The 21,491-nt window shown below is 53.2% G+C and overlaps 1 protein-coding gene across 1 annotated transcript in view; it reads right to left on the bottom strand.

Annotated features, from left to right (window-relative positions):
* The window catches only part of ABCA13 (ATP binding cassette subfamily A member 13), a 147,718-nt gene extending 127,292 nt beyond the window's left edge, over window positions 1-20,426 (bottom strand). The window contains exons 1-7 of the mRNA XM_025046516.1: window positions 20,248-20,426; window positions 13,555-13,648; window positions 12,210-12,333; window positions 5,712-5,863; window positions 5,491-5,519; window positions 3,954-4,117; window positions 1,834-1,964 (exon numbers count right to left, since the gene is read on the bottom strand). Of these exons, the coding sequence (XP_024902284.1) occupies window positions 1,834-1,964; window positions 3,954-4,117; window positions 5,491-5,519; window positions 5,712-5,863; window positions 12,210-12,333; window positions 13,555-13,648; window positions 20,248-20,316 (763 nt within the window). The 5' untranslated portion in view covers window positions 20,317-20,426. The remainder of the gene's footprint in view (window positions 1-1,833; window positions 1,965-3,953; window positions 4,118-5,490; window positions 5,520-5,711; window positions 5,864-12,209; window positions 12,334-13,554; window positions 13,649-20,247) is intronic.
* Window positions 20,427-21,491: the final 1,065 nt, after the last annotated feature.

Below are 21,491 nucleotides of genomic sequence, written 5' to 3'. Positions count from 1 at the left end.
CCGGCTCCTCCCGCTCGGCAGCGGGACCTGAGTCTCTTCTGCTCAGAACGAAGCCCAGAGGTGGAGGCGGACAGGCTGCCTCCCTCCTGGAATCTTCCGGTGACCCCAGTTTTAATAACTCGTTATCGTCAGGAAGCTCAGGTGTTTGCTCAGCCTCCAGATTGCAACAATCCATTTACCTTACGACTGGAAATATGATTGCCCTTAAGAATGTAATTAAAATAAGGGATTTTTCTAGCCACTTGCCAGTGAGTCACAGCTAAGGACGAGCATTGCGAAAGGGACTCCTCAAGGCCACAAAAACTGCCTTCATTTCTCGTCTCTGACCGCTTCGCCTCAGGAGCCCGTCACGGTGTGCGGACGGCAGGGGACAGGCCCCATCAGTGGCTTCGGGCTCGTGGCCCAGCCGTGTTACTGACTAAAGCTGCTCATCCACGTATCCTGAACTCTGTCATTTCCCAGTGAGTTCCAGGACCCAGCTGCCTTCCACTTTTCAGAATGGAAAGAGAGAATTAAAAGTCAAAAGTCCAGGTCCAGTTGACAGGTCAAAAACTAACACCCGGAAACGGAGTGGAACAGCCGTTAGTTACGAGGGGCCGAGATGCCGGTCAAAAGGTCGAAACTTCCAGTTATAAGGCGAGGACATGCCGGACGCACGGCCTGGTGACAACAATTAATACGCGGCGCTGTGCGCCTAAAATTGCTGAGATCTCAGGCGTGGTCCCAGAAAGGTGACCGTGTGCGGCGTGTTAGCCAACCTGCCTGTGGGGGTCACGGGAGTTATTCCAGATGTGCGTGTGCAGCAGATTGTCACGCGGCACAGCTCACACATACACGTGTGATTATATTTGTAAAATAGATGATAGATGATAGATAGATAGATAGATAGATAGATAGATAGATAGATAGATGATAGATAGATGATAGAGTGATAGAGAGTTTCTCTTGGTTTTACCATGTGGCTCTCACAGGAAATCACGCACATCGTAGAAGCGTTTATTTTCATCCAAATTCCTCTTGGACTTTTGCATCTATGCCTGGGAATGAGTCTCAGGAGTGAGTGACACTGCAATTGTAAGTAAAAAAATTACAAATATTTGCCCCAGGAAATGTCTCGAGGGTTGTTGCCTTTATACTTTATTTCTTTCTTGACCTCTTTACTTTCTGTCATTAGGCCTGGAATATTAGTTAACTCGATAGATAGATGATAAATGATAGAAGATAGATAGATGGATAGATGATAGATAGATAGATAGATAGATAGATAGATAGATAGATGATAGATAGATGATTGATAGATAGATAGATAGATGATACATAGATAGATAGATAGGTAGATAGATATCGATGAGAAAACGAGGCCATGACCCTGAGTCGGGAACAGAGCTGAGTGTCCTGCTCCTGTCCCAGGGGACGGCCGCCCACTCAGCCCGTGGCCGTGACAAACGTGAGCTCCGCCCCCCTCACCTCTCACACCCCGTTTTTCCCATCGTTCCTCCTGACAGGCACTCGGGGCAGGGGGAAGATTAAGCCACAGCGCCGGTGACAGGTCAGCCTCACAGGACACCAGTCAGAGAGTTTTACGATCAGCTGTTTTCTCATTCAAAATCACGTTCTTATTGGAACGCCTGAAGAATTTCAACGGTAGAAAGTCAAATTCCGTTAAGATTTCCAAACTCTCAGTCTACGCCTGTCTTTTAGTAACAAGATTCTCTTGCGCATTTATATTTTAATTACATCATTTTCTTGACCAGCTTTTTAGCCCTGTTGGTTGTTGATAAATTTAACTAGTGAAACACTCGGAACGCCGCGGTGGCTTTTGGGCACGCATACCGGTGGCTGCTACTCCACGTTCCTGCAGGAATGTCAACGTCGAGATGGTCACATTCAGCACGATTTCGGAAACCCTGGCAAAGGTGGGGTCGCGTGGCAGCCAGCCTAAATCTTCCAGCGACGTTAAGAGCCTGGAACCAGAACAAATCACAGCGACGTGAGCTGGCCGGCAGCACGGGACGTAAACGGTTCCAGGTTTAGCTACACGCCACCGACCGGGCCCAGCCCGGTGCGGGATGCGGCTGGGCCATTTACACATCAGCACTCGTGGTGGCTTTCAGTGCGACCCCAACTCCCTGGACGAGGGACTAAACGGAAGAGTCAGTCCCTGTCACGAAACACCTGATGCTTCGGCTTCTCTGCCTTCGACGCAGAACTCGGGTTTCAGCTGGCTGCACCAAGGAGCCTTCCTATGCTCAGCCAGGCAGCCACGGCACAAAGGGGCTGTCATCTCAGAAGAGCAAGCGAGCCTCAGCCTGTCCGCTTCAAGTTCGGACAGCCAGTCGACTGCTGCAGGGCATGGTGCGTGCCCCTACCCCGCCCCCCACGCTGCCTGGACCCACGGGGCTGAGCTGTCACGTTCAGTCAGCGGCCTTCAGACTGTTTCACAGAGCAAGGGGCCTGGGGGCGTCCACGTGCACGCAGTGTTAGTGTGGTTTTTAATATCATATTTCATCAATAATTATACTTAAACTTGTAAGGTAGAAAACCCACTTAACCGAAGTGGGAATAGGTCTAAGTTTCAGCAACGCGAGACCAACAACACGTCAGTCGTGCTTCAAGCGGTTGCTTTTCTTGACCTTCTCGTTGAGGGACGTCTGTGGCACCTTCGTAGCCCGAAGATATCCCCAGAGTACAAGAAATGTCACCGAACGCTGGTTCCACATGCAAAGATTTATCTAAACAAATGCGGATTTTCTTGACATCGTGTCACCATATAAAATATAGAACTTAATGCTGGAGCTGATACGATTCAACAACCACCACCAATGTCTCCTCATGTCAAATGCTGCCCCTCTCCGGGAGCCCTCAGCTGTCACTGCCCCCGCTGACATTCACAGCCTGGGCCAGGAATACCGAGGGGAGCACACCCCCCGCGCTCGAATATTTAAGTTACACATCAAACCACCACTGTCAGAATACGGTCCAGCTTCCCACACGGACGAATGCGCCTTCGTAACGACTTGAAAGTCACATTCAGACTGAGAATTCTCGGGCCTCGGAGCTGGGCACCAGCAAGCACACAGCCGGCCCCAGCTCAGACCACCCACCCCTGCTGCCCCAGCTCTGGCTGTCCCTGAGGGGCCCCGTGTGCGTGCATGTGGACGCCAGTCCTGCCAGGGGCTGAACCACCCTGAGCTTCGGGGTGCACACCCCAGTGGTGAGAGCTGCCTTGGAGGCTGGGGAAGAGGCCCACGCAACACACTAATAACAGATGTAATAAGCACAATTAAGAATCTTAAAAGAACATAAACATTTACTCATAAAATGCCATATTCACACAATAGGTTTACACAAAAAAATTCAACTGGAAAGAAAAAGACCGGGTTATTACAACACGGAAAACCCACTACGGGACGAGGCCCTCACAGGTGACGCTCAGGTAACATGGGGTCAATCCATGGCAGGAGCCGGTCCAAGACACTGAACCACCCCACTGAGAGAACCGAGCTTATTGGTTCTGGGCGATATCTCAGGCAGCTGCACCGCCATTGATGAAGGAATTAGCTTAAATTACTACATTCGTGCCGCATCTCCAGCAGTGAAAAACTTAGAAATAATCAAAAGGCCAATTATAAATTGCCAAGTAAATCGTGGTGCACGGTAGGGTACCAGAATGAAATATTACGCGGCCAGTAAAAATGACCACCTGATGAGTACGGGAGCACGCGAAACGTTAACGGCATAACGTTAATTGTTGAAATCGCGGAGCGTGGGCTCTGAGCGGCACCACTGCACTCACGGGCAGCGCCGCACAGGGACAGGCAGAGACCAAGGGTCCCAGACACTGCACCCTGCATTTTTGTTTTGTATCAATTATTCAGAGATTTGTATTTTCTCATTAAGGACGAGGAAAACCCGCACGGCTAGGCTCAGCTATACCTCCCTGTGGAACTTACTTTGAGACTGCCCGGAGAAGGTGACCTGCACTGCGGACGCTGTCATCGGCAGGGACTCCGCCCGCGGCCAGCCTGGGCAGCGAACGCAGAAGGGCCCAGACGTGAGGCTGCTGCTGAAGGCGTTCCAGCTTCGATACCACCTCCTCCGCCTTGTTGAGATCCCGCTGACGGAAAAAGATACCAAGATTCCCTTTTCAGTTTCATGAATCGGTTAAATGATTGCGAGGCGGGGACGAAGGTGTAGAACATCGTCCCCCTGGCGGCAGAGACCATGCCTGCTACGTGGCTGTCGTCAACAGAAGACACGTAAGCTATTCTGTTGGGCTGATTTTCTTTAAGCCGTGAAAGCATGGACAAGGAAAGAGAGGTGGGAGCCCGTCTCTGCGACACGCCGCACCGGTTTCTAAGACAGAGAAAGATCTCGGAAGTAAATGAAGGATTGTTCGAGCACGAACGAAAGTGGAATGTCCATCGTTACGCTGGGGCGTCCGTTACTGCAGCTGAACATGACCGTGACCGACACGGTGTCAGTGAGTAAACACCTCCTCGCACAGAAATCCTCAGCTCCCCCGCCCCCTCCACCCAAGGGGCTGTTTTTGACGGCACACCCCAGAATTTTCATCTGAAGAAAGGTAAATAAAAACTTACGGCTAAAACGATATTTTGCCAACACAGTCTTGGAATAAGAAACTACAGACCACTGAACATGACCGTGACCGACACGGTGTCAGTGAGTAAACACCTCCTCGCACAGAAATCCTCAGCTCCCCCGCCCCCTCCACCCAAGGGGCTGTTTTTGACGGCACACCCCAGAATTTTCGTCTGAAGAAAGGTAAATAAAAACTTACGGCTAAAACGATATTTTGCCAACACAGTTTTGGAATGAGAAACTACAGACCACGTGTGTCTGTGCATCTGTGTGTGTACATGTGTGCGGTGTGTGTGTCGGTATGTGTGTCTGTGTATGTCTGTGTCCGTGTGTGTCCCAGTGTGCGTCTGTGTCTGTTTCTGTGTGTGTATCCGTGTGTTTCTGTGTGTCTGTGTGTCTGTGTGTGTACATGTGTGTGGTGTGTGTGTCCGTATGTGTGTCTGTGTATGTCTGTGTCCGTGTGTGTCCCAGTGTGCGTCTGTGTCTGTTTCTGTGTGTGCATCTATGTTTCTGTGCATCTGCGTGTGTCCATGTGTGTGGTCGTGTGTGTGGTATGTGTGTCCGCATGTGTCTGTGTGTCTCTGTGTCTGTTTCTGCGTGTGTATCCCTGTGTTTCTGTGCGTCTGTGTGTGTCCGTGTGTGTGTCCATGTGTGTGTCCGTGTGTCCGTGCGTCTGTCTGTCCATCTGTGTGTCTGCCCCTAGACCCAGAGCCCTGATGGAGAAAACAAAGCTCGTCCTTCAAGCCTGCTCCTGAGTGATTCTGGCTCTCAAATATGGTTTCTGTGTGGTGTTGCTAACAATGAAATCATTAAGTTTAGAACCAGTGTTTCCAAGTTAAACATTATGTCTCTGAAGACTATGTTTCAAATTTTTGTTAAGATACTTACTGTTAAAAAACCGGCACCATAAGAAGAATCTACAACAAAGAAAATTTCAGACATATTAGTTCAGTCAGCACAGGAGGAGGCGCGTCCGCGTCCACGGGGTCGGAGGCCGGAGCGGTGAGGGGTAAACGGTAAACGGAGCTTGGCGCGCACGGCTCCCCACAGCGCCAGGCCGGCCTCAGCCTGAGCCGGGCGGGGCCCCATAGGGTGCGCGATTCACTTGCCAGGGCTCTGGGATCCTTCTGCCCAAAGTTTCTGTAAGCTCGTCGCCTTGCCCATCACTCCGTAAATGTCCTCGGCCAGCTCCTGCATTTCTTGTAGAAAGTCCAGGTCGCTGATCTCGGGACGGCCAGCCGCGGCCTGGAACCTAGATGAACTTCAAACATCTGGAGTGAGCGCCCCAAACGTGACTCTTCGCAGGAGTGAGCGACTCGGTGCTGCCGAGACTCTCGATACCAACAGCGGTCATTGTCCCCCAGACGCGGACCACGCGGACCCTTTCCACGCCCCGACCACCCATGGCACTTGCCCATCATCCAGAATGAACACTATCATTTTTAAAAACTTTGCTAACTTAAAATTAGAAAGTTGTTCTCAGTCTCTCTATGATCTGTGAAGTTTAGGCATTTTACGTGTTTACGAATCATTTGTTTTCATTGATTTTCCACACGTCACGCAGCGCGCCCTGTGCCAGGCCCTGGGGACAATGACACCAGTGGCCCGAGCAGGCCGCACCGCCACGTGCACGGAGGAGACGGGCGGCGAGCACGCGGGTTAAAGCAAATGCCAGGAGGAGGATCGTGAGACTCGGTAAGACAGGGAGTGAGCGGAAGAGCCTGTCGCAGAGGCGGCAGTCGTGGTCGGCCTCAGGGGCGGTGGTGTCGCCCGGCTGGAAGAGGTGGGGCGCAGGCTGGTCAACGGGGGCATGGGCAGGGGCGGGGGGACGCTGAGGAGAGAGCGAGAGAGGGAGAGAGACGCGGCGTGTGGAGTGGCCACGCGACACGGAGCCCGGTCAGTCGTGGGCACAGGAGCGGTGGGCGGCTGGGACCAGTTCCACCAGGGACGACCCGGTCTGATGTGATTCTCAAAGAGCCCTCTGCTCGGGGTGGGGGCAGCGTTAGGACAAGGGTGGAAAGAGGCGGCCAGGGGAAAGCTCTGCAGAGGGACGGAAGGGGACAGGGTCGCGCCCACTCTGGACGCGGACCGAGGGGACATCCATGAGCCGGACTCGGCTGCGTTCACCGCGTCTGTCATTCTCTGTACGTCCGGCCTCGCCGACCACTGGTCGTGGCTCGTCCCAGGGCTGGGCAGCTCCTGGCGACAGCAGAGGGCTCGAGACAGCCACTGCGGGGTCTGTGCGTCCCGCAGCCCTGACTGGACCAAACGCGCCGTGGGCACCACGAGGACAGGCTTCGGGCCAAGTGGCCGGCGGCGCCGAGCCCGAGCTCACCCGCCCGCCGGGCACGTGGGGAGAGGCCGGGGGTCCGCACGGGTCCCACGCAGGAGCGGCCGCCCCAGGCCGGACGCGCGCGGCCTTCGTCCGTTTTCTCTGGGACCTCCGCTGTCCTGTTTGCTTAAACGTGGCGTCCCCGCCGCATTCGCGGGACGCAGCTTCTCCGGTTTCCACTGGCCTTTCGTTGGATTTTAGCCTCGAGTCATCTCACTGCTAGACGATCGTAATGGACATAAACTGTGTGAACGATTACGTCCATCGGAGCAGTGTCTCCACGAGAAAATTACCAGACGCAATGTAAATGGGTCCCATTATAAGAAAATAGGGTGAGGCATAACAGCACGTGTTTTCGAAAGGGTTTCCTGTCATCTTTAAAAATGGGGCTCCTGAAAATTGCTTCCTGCGCAGCCATCGGATGTGAGCATGCAACGGACCGCTGAGTTTGCTCATTAAAACGCAGACCCCGGGCACACCTGGGCACACCACCGGCCCCTCCTTCCGCCGCCTGGAGGCTGCCCAGGAGTCTGCCCCGACCCACGCCTCTGGGGCTCTGATACAGCCTCTGACCCGAGGACCAGCCTCAACGCACGCTCTGTGACCCTAAATGGAAATGATGACACAATCACTATATTTTTCTCGACTTTACATCATGGATGTGAGGAAAGATTTTTTTACTAGTAAACAAGAGGAAATAGTCTCATAAGCTTTGAAATCGGCACCGTCCACCCTGTCTACATCTAATCTCAAAATCAAAATAAAATAGGAAATCATTTCACAGGCTGCTGGGAGCTTGTTAAAATTACTAGGTGTCCAATTACACTCGGCATTTCCAAGAGGACAAAAAGTAAAGTGAGGGGAAATTTTTCCTGACCAGGAAGTTATAGAACCTATTAGATTTTTGAAATCCCCATTCTTTTATTTTAGAAATTAGAGAACATTGTGAAAACGAAGTAAGTTGTCAGCAGGTAAATCTACCGTGAAATGACAGAGCTCACACCCTCCCACCCACAAATGCTGCTTAATTTTCACCACCTAAACCAAGTCAGAGCAGGTTCAACCAACATCACTGATGAACAAAACAAGCCCAGTGCGTTTCCTGTCGCCTCCACTTAGTGGAGCAGCGAGGCCCTGAGACTCAAGGCGACCTGCTGACAGCAGCGAGGTGGACACAGCAGAGCCAGGTCCAGGCCCAGGGCGCCGAGCCCGGCTCCGTGGCCTCACGGCACAGTCCACCAAACCCCACCTTTGGAAGGGGGGCCTTCGCCTTGAGGAGGACAGAATTCCAAAAGCACAAAAGATCACTTATCACCTCCGTCATGGCCTCGCCTTAAATAAAAATAACCATTTTGTCGGGGCCCCTGGCAGCTGGGGACCGCGATGCAGGGTCTCTCCTGGGACCCCAGGGTGCTCAGAGCACGGAGCCCGCGCGCCTCACTCCAGGCGAGTCCCCGGGCGAGGCCCCTAGAATAACGAACTGTTTTTATATTGTTTTTCGCATTCTTATTTCAGAGGTACCTTAATTTGTCCTTAAGACCTGACTACGAGCTGTTGCTAACGTGAAAGTGTTTATGGCCAAAGAAACACAGAGAAAATCCCGGATTAAAATACCGATGTGGTTGGCGGGGTGGGGGGTGAATTCGAGAGCCTTGGGGAAATCCCAGCTCCGTAATGAGATTCGGGTGGAGCATGATTTCCTTCTCCCTGAGTCCAGGTCTTTCTCTGGTTTTTGATCAAGTTGCCAGGATGAAAGGCACAACAAAGATTGCAATGAGCGGGTCAAGGAAAGGCCACTTGGCAGGCGAATGAACTCTTTCTGGGCCCTCAAACTAGTGATCGAGCGCCCCTCTCACGGGGCTGGGGTAAGATACAGAAGAACACCTTAAACTCTAAATAAAAGAAATGTAATCTTCCAGGTAGGAAAGAAATAAAACTCTATTTCCAGATGACATAATCACGAACGTAAAAAATTCTAAGGGATATATTCAAAAGCCGGTAGCACTGACTGACATAACAAAGTCAAGATTCACATTGGAAGGAAAAACTATAATAGTTTTAGAAGATAATACAGAAAATTATCTTTATGACCTAAAGTTGGGAAGAATCCCTTAGACAAACTGGTGCGAGTATGAACCAAGTCTTACCGGGAGAGAAATCTACAAAGGAAGAACGGGGGGCACATGGACCCACAGTGCAGAGAGGAGCTGCTCAGACCGGGCAGTGGGGGGCGCGGGGCGGGACCGGCCCCGCAGAGCGGACGCTGGCAAACGGGAGCATGCGGCACCCTGTTGTGTGTCACTCACCCCTGTGACTCCTTCATCTGTGCCTAATGTCAGTACTCGTCGGTGTCAGAAGAGCCTTTTAAGAAAGAAGGATCCACGTCTCAGCTGCGTGGGATGGAGAAGGGAGATGGGTTCTGCTGCCTGCAGGGAAGCGGGCGCTGGGCTGGGAAACTAGAATGACGTGCCGAAGTCGGCACAGTCGAGCGGCCAGATCACTGAAGCCCAGCAGGTCGGGCGAGAGCGGACGATCACTATCGTCCTAACTGCCTGGGAACCGGGATTCTGAGCTCTCCGGCCCTGTGTCAGTGCCTGGGGGAACCTCACATCCCAGGTAACCTGAAGAACCAAGGAAGGGATGCTCATGTACCCAGACCACCTGACGCCAGGGTGCCGACCACCGGCCACGTCGGACCGAGAGCACAGCCTGGATTCTCTCCAGAGCTTTGGCCGCGAGAGCCCCAGGGTCCCTGTCCTCCGGGTATTATTTGGTCACGTGCCCGGTTTGCAAACCCTAAGGCCCTTGAGTAAATTTTTATCAGCTATTTCTAGCAAAGCCGCCTGACTCTGCGTTCCTTCGACAGAGACTAAGGTCTGGGAGACACGCGTCTAAAGAATAGAAAGCAAACCGAGAAGCCAGGAGCTGAGGCGGCAGCCGGCTCTGAGCAGGTGAGGTGACGAAGCAGGTGGCCATCAGCGGCCAGGAGGTGGGGGCGCCAAGAAGGCCCTCGGGCCTGAGCGCTCCTGAGAATGAAAAACTAAATAAGCGAGTCGGTGATAAGGAGGTGAGGATAGTGGGAAATGAGTGGGCAGAGCCATGAAGAGAACATTCTGGAAGGGCTGAGGGTGAAAAGCTACTCAGCCACGGATGGGACGCAAAGCCCGGAGCTGAAAGTGGGAAATGTCCTGGGGTGGGGCGGGGGTGGCGCGGGGAGCCATCCGCGGGGAGCCATCGGCCTCGCACGGATTCGCCGCAGAGAGGGGCGGAGGGCGGGTCCAGGCAGCGCGTTCCCATCGCACGACTCCTCACGCTTCATCTGCGGTCACCGCTCCTTCCCGGGCAGCTCCCAAGCCCCCTCCTAAGGGCCAAGGGGACGCTCTGCGACAAAGCCAGGAACGGGGAAGCGATTCACATGCTCATAACCCCGGTCGGATGACACTCGGGCCTTCTGCCCAGAGCCAGCTTTCCCTGGGGAGCTTCGAAGGGCGTGGGAATTCGAGCCGAAGTCACGGTGCTGTTTCAGGAGACTCGAAATGGAAACTCGCTTTCAGATGTGTGTAAACTGAGCCAGCTCCCACAAAGCGACCAGAGGGAACTTTTATTCGTGGCTTTGAGCGTCAGCTGGATTTCCGCTTGAACCGACGTGAACATGCGTGAGAAACCATGCGTCGGGAGCCGGAGGTGACCTGGGCCGCGTGTCTCCCCGCCCGTAAGGACCCCTTTCCTCACTCGAGAATTTTCTTCCTCTCCCATCTTGCATTTCTCGTTCCTCGGCCTCGGGCGCTGCTACACAGGAGGCGGCTCTGGCCGGGTTATCAGTCGGAGGCCATCCTCAAACGTGCTGCGGGGCGCGTTAGAATCCCCGCGCTCGGCACATTTAAATGCGGGTGTTGCCGCGGAGGCACACGGGGAGAAAGGGAGAGTTATTTCCCCACGGGGAAAAGAGCATCGTTGCAGCAGAGCAATAGAATCCGCTGTGGCCGCCTCCCCCGGGGCAGTGCCCGCGCCCCGCGGCTGGTTTGGTGCCCTTGGCCTTTAATATTCGCCGCGCTCGAAGCAGGTAAGTGAGAAAAAGAGACTCAGAGAGGTTAAATAGGGTGCACAGATGCACAGAGCTTAAAAGGGACAGGCCCGGCATCGTCCGAGGACAAAGCCCAGCTTTTTTCCACTTGATCAGCTCTGAAGTCTCACATTCTGAGCAAAGAAGGGTTATATAACACCTGGCATGGAAACGCTGACAAGCCTCCGACCCCTCCGTTCTTCCCAGAAACACGGTTCTGTGCGCCTTCTTCCTCCTCCCCCCCCCCGCCGCCACCACACACACAACAGATCACTATTTCAGGGCTGTGATTTTAGGCTATTTCCAAGTTATTTTTGAATACTTTCGCAGTATGACCTATCTCAGAAAATATGCAAGCACCACTTATAAATATTAAACCAGATGTGTCCAAGATTAGCTGGAACTTTTCATTTCCTTCTTGTAACTTAAAATCGAAAGATGAAGATCATGTGTTTTAACCTGATTTACATTTAAATGTCTTAGATTATTTCGTGGCAGGAAGTACAAAACCCAGATCATTCGTACCTGGTCGTTTCGCACGTCGTGATGCGTCAGACACGTCCCCACATCCCTAACTTTGCTCAGAGGTTTCCAGAGCCCTCGGGATCCCCTAAGTTAACTCCCCCTCGTTTTGACTCTTCTCGCATGAAATACCTCCGGCCCCTCCTCGCAGGCGACCACGGTTTGGCTTACCACGGAGCGTCAGAGCCAGACGCCTACCTGTCACCTACTCCACCGAAGTGGCTGGATGTAGGAAGAGGTAAATGACCACTGTTCTCGTGTGATCTCAGCAAACGACAGGGTTCTGGCCAAAAATAGCACAGCAGGAAAACCCCAGTGGGCGGCTCACGCACACACTTGTTTGGGGGGCATTTGGCACCAAACTGAACAGCTGGCTGAGCAAGTAATTTTGAAGTCAGAGTTTTAACCTACAGAAGACAAACCGTTAGGTCAAATGGCGTCTTCTAGTCGGCCAGCACTTTGCGCTTCTGAAAACGGCAGTGGGAACACCTCCGACTGGAAAGCAGCCGTCAGTCAACAGATGTTACCGTGTGAGTCTGATTTTAATAAGACTGATTTCCTCGTAACTCTAGATTCTGTACTTCTCATGATCTCTGCCCTGTCCCAAGTCACTGCGGCTCGACTAAGCGCATCACGCCTACTTCGCACCAGCGTCCCGCAAATTCGGAAAAGAACGCACGTGTTTCTTACCGGAAACGGTGCTCCGTCGACCCCGCATGGCTGCTGTTCCCGCACCTCGACCCCGTGTTGCACAGGAGGCTTTGGACGAAGGGGAAAACCCCCCGGCTGGGCAGATCCCGTGGTTGCAAATAACCTGGACGGAAGCACAAGGAGGGAAGGGGTCTACGTAACTGGTCCTGGAAACGGAAGGCAGCCGGCTTAGAGCTGCGACGTGCAATTTCGTGCTAGCGCATTAATCCTGCTATTAACTTAAAAGGGATCTGAACACTCAGACGGAAAAAAAAGGAAAGAAGCCCTTTACATACATCTAACACCTTTCCCCCAAGGTCAGCTCTCAGATCTCAAGGCAGAATGGTTGTCGGCCCACAGCTGCATGATTCAGAATTACCACGCCCCTCTCAACACCACCCTCATCACCATCATCACCACCATCATCACCATCACGACCATCATCATCACAATCATCATCACCATCACCATCATCATCATCACCATCCCCACCACCATCATCACGACCATCATCATCACCACCATCACGACCATCATCATCACAATCATCATCACCATCACCATCACCATCACGACCACCATCATCACCATCACCACCACCACCACCACCACCATCACCATCATCACCATCATGACCTTCATCATCACAATCATCATCACCATCACCATCACCATCACGACCACCATCATCACCATCACCACCACCACCACCATCATCATCACCATCATCACCATGCCCACCACCATCATCACGACCATCATCACCACCACCATCACCACCACCATCACGACCACCACCATCATCATCACCACCATCATCACCATCACAACCACCATCATCACCATCACCACCACCACCACCACCACCATCACCATCATCACCATCATGACCTTCATCATCACAATCATCATCACCATCACCATCATCATCATCACCATCCCCACCACCATCATCACGACCATCATCACCATCACGACCATCACCATCACCATCACCATCACCACCACCACCACCACCAGCAGCAGCATGCTGGAAACTGAAATATGTCTCCGAACCTTTTACCTCTTCCTCTACCGTCTGTATTTAAAGTGGTGATCTACATGTGCCCACGTTTAGGCGGCTCAGGTAGAAGAATACAGCCATCTGCTCCATGGAGCAAATGTGTGCATATCATTCTTAAGAGAAGAAGTGCAAATTGGTGCTGATCGGCGCATACCCCAGAAGTATAGCCACTGCGTGTTGCAGTGGACCCTGATCCACGCGCTCCGCTCAGAGTTCGGAGTCTGCAAAGAGCAGACGGTGCTGCATTTTTCTCCAGAGCTTTGTAGGCAACGTGAAACTTACAATCGTCTCTGTGTCTTGGAGGTTCTTGAAAACGAAGCACTGTCAGAATCATGAACAGGATACATGGCCAGAAGAATTCAGCAAGGGAAAGGACCTGGGGAAGTTGTCAAAAAGATTAGTGCCTGAATAAACTGCAAAGCGTTAGGACGTCTCCGTCCCTTGCAGGGTGGTACATTGTCCCGCCAACCCTCCTTTAATGGAGGCCATTGCCATCCGTCCTACGGGCCTCTGAGAACAATCATGTGAGGCGGGCGCACAGGGAAGGCCCCAGGTCACACGTCACCATATTCGGATCTATGACTGTGTCACCCCTTGGCCTCCTCCCACCAGACCTGACTTCTGTTCCTTCCCTTTTCTCTACATTTTTGTTTATTGTGTACTGTGTGACACTCGAGAAATTAACCAGTAAGTAACTTCGTCCATATTTCTCACGCTCTGACAAATTATGTTTATTTTTCTAATTACTTTAACATTCCCAACCTGTCTCTTCTCCCAGGGTTGGTGGTGGCCCGTGCTTCCCTTCACTTTATAAATATTTCCCAGCATTGCCACATGAGGTTCATAACTCTCATCTTCCTGGTCGCATGACATTTTTACCAAATGGATAGGCTGTAATTCGCATTGTCCTATCAGTGGATATTTTTATGTATATATCATTTTTCTATTGAACTATTTTCTTGAGATTGGAACAAACTCCTAAAACTCAGATTATTGCAGTCAAATCTCTTGACACAGACTAAAAAAGAGCTACCCATAAAAATTGCAATCATTTGCATGATCCTGAATTTTCAAAGCCAAAAGAAAATGAACTTCCACTGACACATGGCGTACAATTACTTGGGAAAGAAGCACCATCTGCAAGGCATAGCCAGTGAAAAACTAATTAATAGGAAGTCCTTAATTATCATAAGATAATTTTTACTGTCATCATTCTTCACTTGTCTTTATGGTGGATAATGTTCTCTATCGACTGCTGCTCAAATCATTTTACAAATGCAAAACTTTATAGCCAAACACGAGACAGCCAAAGCACTCAGCGCTGCACAAACAGAAGCGCGAGTGAGCACAGACGGGGTCAAGGGTGCCCGGCCCACCGCTGAAGGACGGTCCTCCCGCCAGGCTCCCCGTCACGATGCTGTGAACCGAAATGAACTTCCAGCCACTGAGCTCCTCCGTGCTCTGAACTGCCTCGGCCGCGTCTTGCCTGTCTCAGCCCTTCCCAAGAGTAAAATCCCTCGCCCAGAGGAGACACGACCTGAGCAGTTTTCTTAATTCATTTAAACACACGCACACACACGCACACACACGCACATACCTACACATATACACACACCACACATACCACACGCATGCACACACCACACCCACCACACACATCCACACACATGCACACACCACACACACCACATGCACACACATAACTAATGTTTTTAAAATCAGTTTTTCATAGTGGCACTTACTGTTCTGCCTCGTTGTTTCAAAGACCACATAATAATCTAGCATAGAATTTCATTTATTAAGTCGATCACCCAATTATGGAGATTTGCAAGGTTTTCGGTTGGGGCCAAAGCTATCATGAGTTTCCTGCTTGGCTGACTTTCCCAAGCACACCTCTGAGGTGTCATTACTAAATGAGATTCCTGAGTCAGAGTGAATATGATTTCTAATTTAGATTTTTAATTTGGAGAAATATAACAAAAATGCCCTCGACAAAAGCTCAACCAGTCGTTATTTATTCTAATTATTCTCAATAGCATCTGAGATGAATGAACTTTTAAATTTCTGTCAAAGTTTTGCCAAACTGATATGCAAAAAATAATTTCTTTAGTTATTAAGATCAAGCATTTTTCATAAGTTAAGTACGTACAATTCCTTGTCTATAAACCCCTTATTCTCCCTCGTGCCCATTTTTCTATTGATTTTTTTTACTGTTTTGTAAATCATCGTTTCCTGTTTTATTGTTTTGTTTTTAGAGAACTCGGGCTTTTGCTGCTTCAGATATTGCAAATGTTTTTTCCAATTTTTTATTTGCTGTTTTACTGTCTAAATCTTTTATACAATCCGTTTATCAATCTTTTTATTTATAGCATCTGTGTGTTTCTTCTATACATAAAGACCTCCATGATTTAAAGGACCTTCCAGACTAAATGACAATAATCAGCTGTAACTGTGAAATTATGACTATTTATCGGTCCATTCATAAAATCAATGGCAATATGCATCTTCAATTTCAAATGGAAACAACATCATTAAAAAAGTAAAACTCTACATCTTATAACTGGGAAGTTTCTCTGAAGATATCGAAATAAAAGTCAAACTCTAATTAAACCTAGAAAAATGTTTTCTATTTACAAGCCGACCGCTGAACCCTCTGAAAAGCACGAGGGGAGAGAAATCTCCCGTGGTTCTGAATTCGAAATGGACGGCGGTCAGGAGAAGCGCACGGAGATGCCCGCGTCCGCGGCGCCTTTTCACGAGGCGGTTTCCCGCCGGCCCCCGAGCAGCCTGGCCGATCTCGTCGGGTTCCCTCCAACCCGCAGATCAGAGCTCGCAGGCTCCTGACCTTTGACCTCCCAATTCCAGCTCACGACCTTAGTACACCTGCAGAGCAGATCTGGCAGCAAATAGGTGACAACTTACCATTATACAAAACCAGCAAAACTCAGCCTCTAAGACCTAAGCAATTTCCAAAAGAAATGAGAGCCGCTTGGCTTCTGGGGCTCGACATCGATCATCTTTTGCAGTTTCAGAAAAATACAGAAATCATGGCCAACACGTTAATTGCTTCCAAAGGAAATTCTTCTTTAACATCGAATTAGGTTTTCTGCGCGCGGATTCAGTGGTGGACCAAAATCTCAAAAAAATGTGTGGTTTTTGTTTTATAAAAGGATGATTCACATGCATGCACACAAGCTCCGAGGTTTGACGGAGTTGGAGCTTGGCTTGAGAATTTGCTCTCTGTAGGCTTAAGAAAACAAAATTAACTTCCCAGATGGGTTTTAAGGACCAGGCCCTAAGGTGGGGTGTAGACAGGAAATGTGAGAGGCAGCCTGGGCCCGGGGGGCTCACTGGGGTCCTCCGGGGAGGATGAGGCTGGATCTTGGCCTTGTGCTGAGTGGCGGGCCCCCCGGTGTGCAGCTGAGACAGCCTCGGGGGCCTCCTGGGAGCCAGGCCAGAAGCCCCGGTGAAGACCCCATAATCTGTGCCTGTGCCTAGGAGGAAGTGTGCGTTTCACCCTCCGTGTGGCCTTTTAAAGCAAGGACAGGTTTGTGTGTGCGAGGGGCCTGGGGCGTGGTGGCGCCAGTCAGAATTTCGTTCCTAGTAAGATGTTGGCCGGCGGAGGTTTGTGGAGGGGACCACGGGCCTTCAGGACAATGACGTCCTTGCATTAGACCCAGCTCCGACCCCGTCCCCTAGCCGAGTCCCCAGGAGAAGTCTGTCAGACCCAGAGGCCTGCACGAGCTTCATTAACAGGCAAGGACCTGAGCGAGCCCAGCACGGTGGTGGGTGACGCCATGTACAAGGAATCGGCCCCGTCCAGCGGGAGCAGGAGGGGACAGAGAGGAGGCCTTCAGCTACAAGATGCAGGGGACAGGGACCGCCACCCGAGGACGGCCACCTCCGCGAAGGGAGGGGGCTGGGGCCTGGCTCCGCTCCTGCCTCCAGCGTGAGGCCCGAAGGCTGCCGGGCGGGAGGCCCCGCATCAGCACCCGCGGTGGTCACCTGCTCCGACGAGAGCCCGAGGTGGGCGGGTTTGCAGCCGGGTGGAACACGAAACGAGCACGCCGTGCGTGCGTGCGGAAGCCTGGCTCGCAGACGCGCCCACACGCGGGCGTCCGCACCTGACCAGAAACCCAGCCCCAGGGCTACGACTTAAATTGGGCCAGAACGGCGCGTCTGCACGCCCGAGGGCAGCCAGGGAGCGGGAGGAGCCGCCGCGTGAGGCGACGACACTTCAGACGAGCGTAACATTCTCTTCACGGTTACGGTGCTGTTTGTGCAATAACCGTAAATCGAGATGCAAACAGTAAGTGGCATGAAAATCATCACAGAAATAGTTTTCTGTTTAAACTGATGTTTTTCTGAGAAGAGCGGCATTTCGACCGCCCGCAGAGCCGAGTGGAGACGGGCAGCGCGTGTCCTGGGCATCCATCGCGTACGCTCCTTTTTATTTTTCTGTTAGAAATGCCCACAATAAACACTTCATAAAGGAACTATGACACTAAGATATAATCAAATGAGCTTGTTAAGTACATAGAAACAGACGAGTTCCCTTCAGTAGGATGCTCACCTTACAAACGGTGCCCAGTCACTCACTAAATAAACATCTCTTCGAGGCCGTTTAATCCCTCGGCCGCATCGTTTATCCCGACCCTGCGTCCAGGCCCCGTCTCCGTGGGCAGGAAGCTGCCAGGCCGACACAGACCGGACACAGGACGCTCGCAGGACGGGAGGGAGCCGTGAGCCGCAGGTGGCCCTGCAGGCCGCTGGCGGGGGCCGTCACAGGAGGAGACGCGACGCTCGCATTCACCCCCCGCTCCGCTCAGCCTCCTCTCTCCCTCCTCACTCTCCACGGGGCTGTCCCCCTGCCATGTCACAGGCCACCCATTTCCTCCGTCTCCGTACTTGGTCCAAATAAGAACGCGGCGCCCGCTCGCCAGCCAGGCGGTGACACACGCTCACTCATTCCTTCCTCACAAATCATCTCATTTCGTAGGGAGAAAAACCGAGCGAAAGGGATTAAGGACAAATCGTCAGTTATAAAACAGTCACGGGACGTAAGGTCACAGGGATGACAGTCAGGGTGGTGCCAGGTGGTGACGGGACGGATCGGGGGTCACCTTGTAAGGTACCCGAATGTCTAAGCACTACGCAGGACGCCTGAAGCTAACAGAGTGTTGCATGTCAACCATTATGAAAACTAAATTCAAAAACACAAATCAGCCGACTCGGGGAGCCGGGGATGGCAGAGCCGGAGGTGGCCGTCCGGCCGGCTGCCCGTCTCGGGCCAAGCCCCTCACGTAGTCTCTCCTCTCTTGCTGTGATGAGCGACCTTGTGCCAGCATCACCAGGTGCGTGGACGCCTGCAGGGGTGTCCTCAGAAGCCGACTTGCCGCCCGCCCGCGTGCGCTCCGTGGCCTCTCCCTGTCCCCAGCCCCAGCTCCCCGAGGGCGGGCACGTCGGCCTGGCCCTCCCAGCACAGAGCACGGAGCAGAGATGCGACAAGGCGGCCCCCATCTCCCCTCGCACTCAGCCACCCCTGCTGTCGGACACCTGTGGGTGCCGGGCGCTGCTCTGGCTGCTGCGGGGGACGATGGCAAACAAATCAGAAAGAGCGTCCACTCCGCGGGCCTGTCAGCCTGACGCGAGCACGTGCCCCTGCGGGAGCAGTGACAGATGCCAGAGAGAACATCGGGCAAAGAGGGACGGGCAGGGGTCACCATGTAAACAAGCGGCCACCGAGTAAACGACAAACGCTGTGTGTCTGACGCGCATGCTCGACCAGGAGCGTTAACGACCGCGAACACGTTGGAACCACACAAGCGTTGCCAGCGAAGGGGAGACGGAGGCGTCTGGGGTTTCAGCGAGTCATGAAGAAAAGCGGGAAGGGGGCCCGGGAAACCGGCTCCCCCATAACGTTCGCTCAGGGGCCAACGGGCTCAGCGCCCAGAGCAAACGCGATGTCGGTGGAGCCCACGCCGGTCGTGAAACTCAGACCCTGAGGCACCGGCCGGTCGGGCCAGAAGCTTCGGCTCCTGACCTGACGCCGGGCGCGATCAGACTTCCAGCCACAGCCGACCTGACCCCTCCCGACCCTCTCGCGGGAAAGAAAACGCCCCCTTAACGCTGCCCTTGTTGCAGGGAGGAAAGAGACTATTTTGGATGCGAATTCAGCAAAATGGGATTCAAAGTCACCACTTTGTTTCTCACCGACGCCCTGGTCCGCAGAGCCCCGCACGCCGCGCTGGGCCTTGGCGACGGAGGCCACGCGGGCGTCCCGCAGGCCCGCGCCACTGCCCGCTGCGTCCACGTGGTGCTGTTCGCCCGGCAGACTCAGAAACAAAGGCAGTGTGTCCACAGCGGCAGCCTCGGCTTCCGACCCCACCGGCTCGCACGCCCACGGGGCGACCCCAAAGCAGTTCCCCTGCTTCGGTTTGAGCCGTTCCCACCACGCACCAGGGCCTGGCGATGTCCTCTGATACAGTTCCCAAGCCTGTGAACTAATGGTTCGATGCAAGAGAACACAGAGTCACGCGTCACCGCAGCCCCGGAGACACAGACCGCGGCGTCACCGCAGCCCTGGGGGCACAGACCGCGGCGTCACCCCAGCCCCGGGGGCACAGACCGCGGCGGCTCCCTCTGGGGGGACACAGACCGCGGTGGCTCCCTCTGGGGGGACACAGACCGCGGCGGCTCCCTCTGGGGGGGCCCCGCACTCACTATTTATGCATTAATTGTGTTTCTGTCCCTTCGACCGGAGGATTCACAGCTTAGATTTTATGAGATGCCCCAAAACACCAGTTATAGCTCAAATTTCACCTACTTTTTTAGAGTTTTCTAAATGAGCCCTTTTCGGACGGATGTCCTGGCCTGGACTTTTCGACAGTCCTGAGGGATCAGACACTTGGCTGGGCCAGGCCTCCTGTCCCCGCCGCCCCCGCGGGCAGCAGCCGGCCGGGCAGCCACACTCACCGGGGTCCTGAGTCTGCAGAGCCCGTTCTTCCAGAGCAGGGCACGGAACTGCCCCGCCGCCGGCCCCATGGCCTCCCGCTGGTCCGGAAGCCGCCCGCAGCCCGGCTTTTATCCGGGCGAAAGCCTAGGGTTGGGCGAGGCCGGGGTGCTCGTCACCCCCAACAAGCTGGGTGGCTGGTTGCGAGGTGACCCCGAGCATGCGTCCTGGGCGTGTGCTGGAAACCGCCCCCTCTCACCGCCGTCCAGGCGGGGATTGGGTTACGGGAGGCGGCCGGGCCTTTCCCAGGGCGCACGGTTACTTCCTACAGGGTGTTGTGTCCAGAATAACCAGACCCAACTTGAGTGCTCTTAACCAGGAGACAGTTTATTAGCCGGCGGCTGTCCTTGCAAAGGAGCAGCCTCGAAATGCCAAGATACAAGGTTTTTAAGCCCCAAATCCCATTCCTCATTCTGTCTTAAACACAAAGGTCCATCTTTCTCCTATTCGCTACCTGTCAACCCACTGGTCAGTTGTGCAAGCAGGAAGTACAGAAGCAGAAAGCTTGTGTTAGAATGTTATGTTCCTACGGGTGATTGCCTATGTTCCCATGGACAATAGCCAGTGTTCCCATGGGCGATGGCCAAACAGTAATTTTCAGCTTATATACAATTGATTATTTTTCATGCCACGCAGGCCAGCAGGGTTACACAGGCTAAAATTGGCAGTTAGCGTATGAGCTCATTGTTACAAGTTTCATGATTAACAGAATGCGGTTAGGGGTTCCAGAAACTAGGCCTAAGGTATAGACTTCCTTTGTCCAGTTTCAGGTTTTAATTATCCTTTAACCCTTTCACATTTCAGCAGGCTATTACACAGGGGACGCGGGCTCTCACCCCTGTGCCCGATGCTGCCAGGGGCGGGGGTGACCCCTCTGTCCCAGAGCCTCGGCCGTCCGTCTGTCCGTCTGTCCGTCCGTCTGTGTCTGTCTGTCACACTGATTCGCCAGTCTCCATTTCGGAGGTCCCGTCACAGCGAGGGGACGGAAGGGAGGTGGGAGCAGTGTTGGTCTCAGGGGATGAAACAACGGGGGTTCAAGGTCAAGGTCGCTGAGCTGTTGTACCCCCCACGCGCCCGCTTTACCGTGTCCCCCGAAGGGCTGGGGCCGTGGTCAGGGAGCGGGAGCGGTGCAGCCAGCAGGGCAGGCTGCCCGGGCCCGGTCCTGCTGCCCGAGAGGCGCTGGCCAACTCGGGAGCAGCCTCCGGGC

Source organism: Pteropus alecto, unplaced genomic scaffold, assembly GCF_000325575.1.
Source record: "Pteropus alecto unplaced genomic scaffold, ASM32557v1 scaffold214, whole genome shotgun sequence".
In the NCBI taxonomy this organism is placed as follows: domain Eukaryota; kingdom Metazoa; phylum Chordata; class Mammalia; order Chiroptera; family Pteropodidae; genus Pteropus; species Pteropus alecto.
Note: the sequence above shows the minus strand (reverse complement) of the source record. Positions and strands in the feature narration are given on the sequence as shown.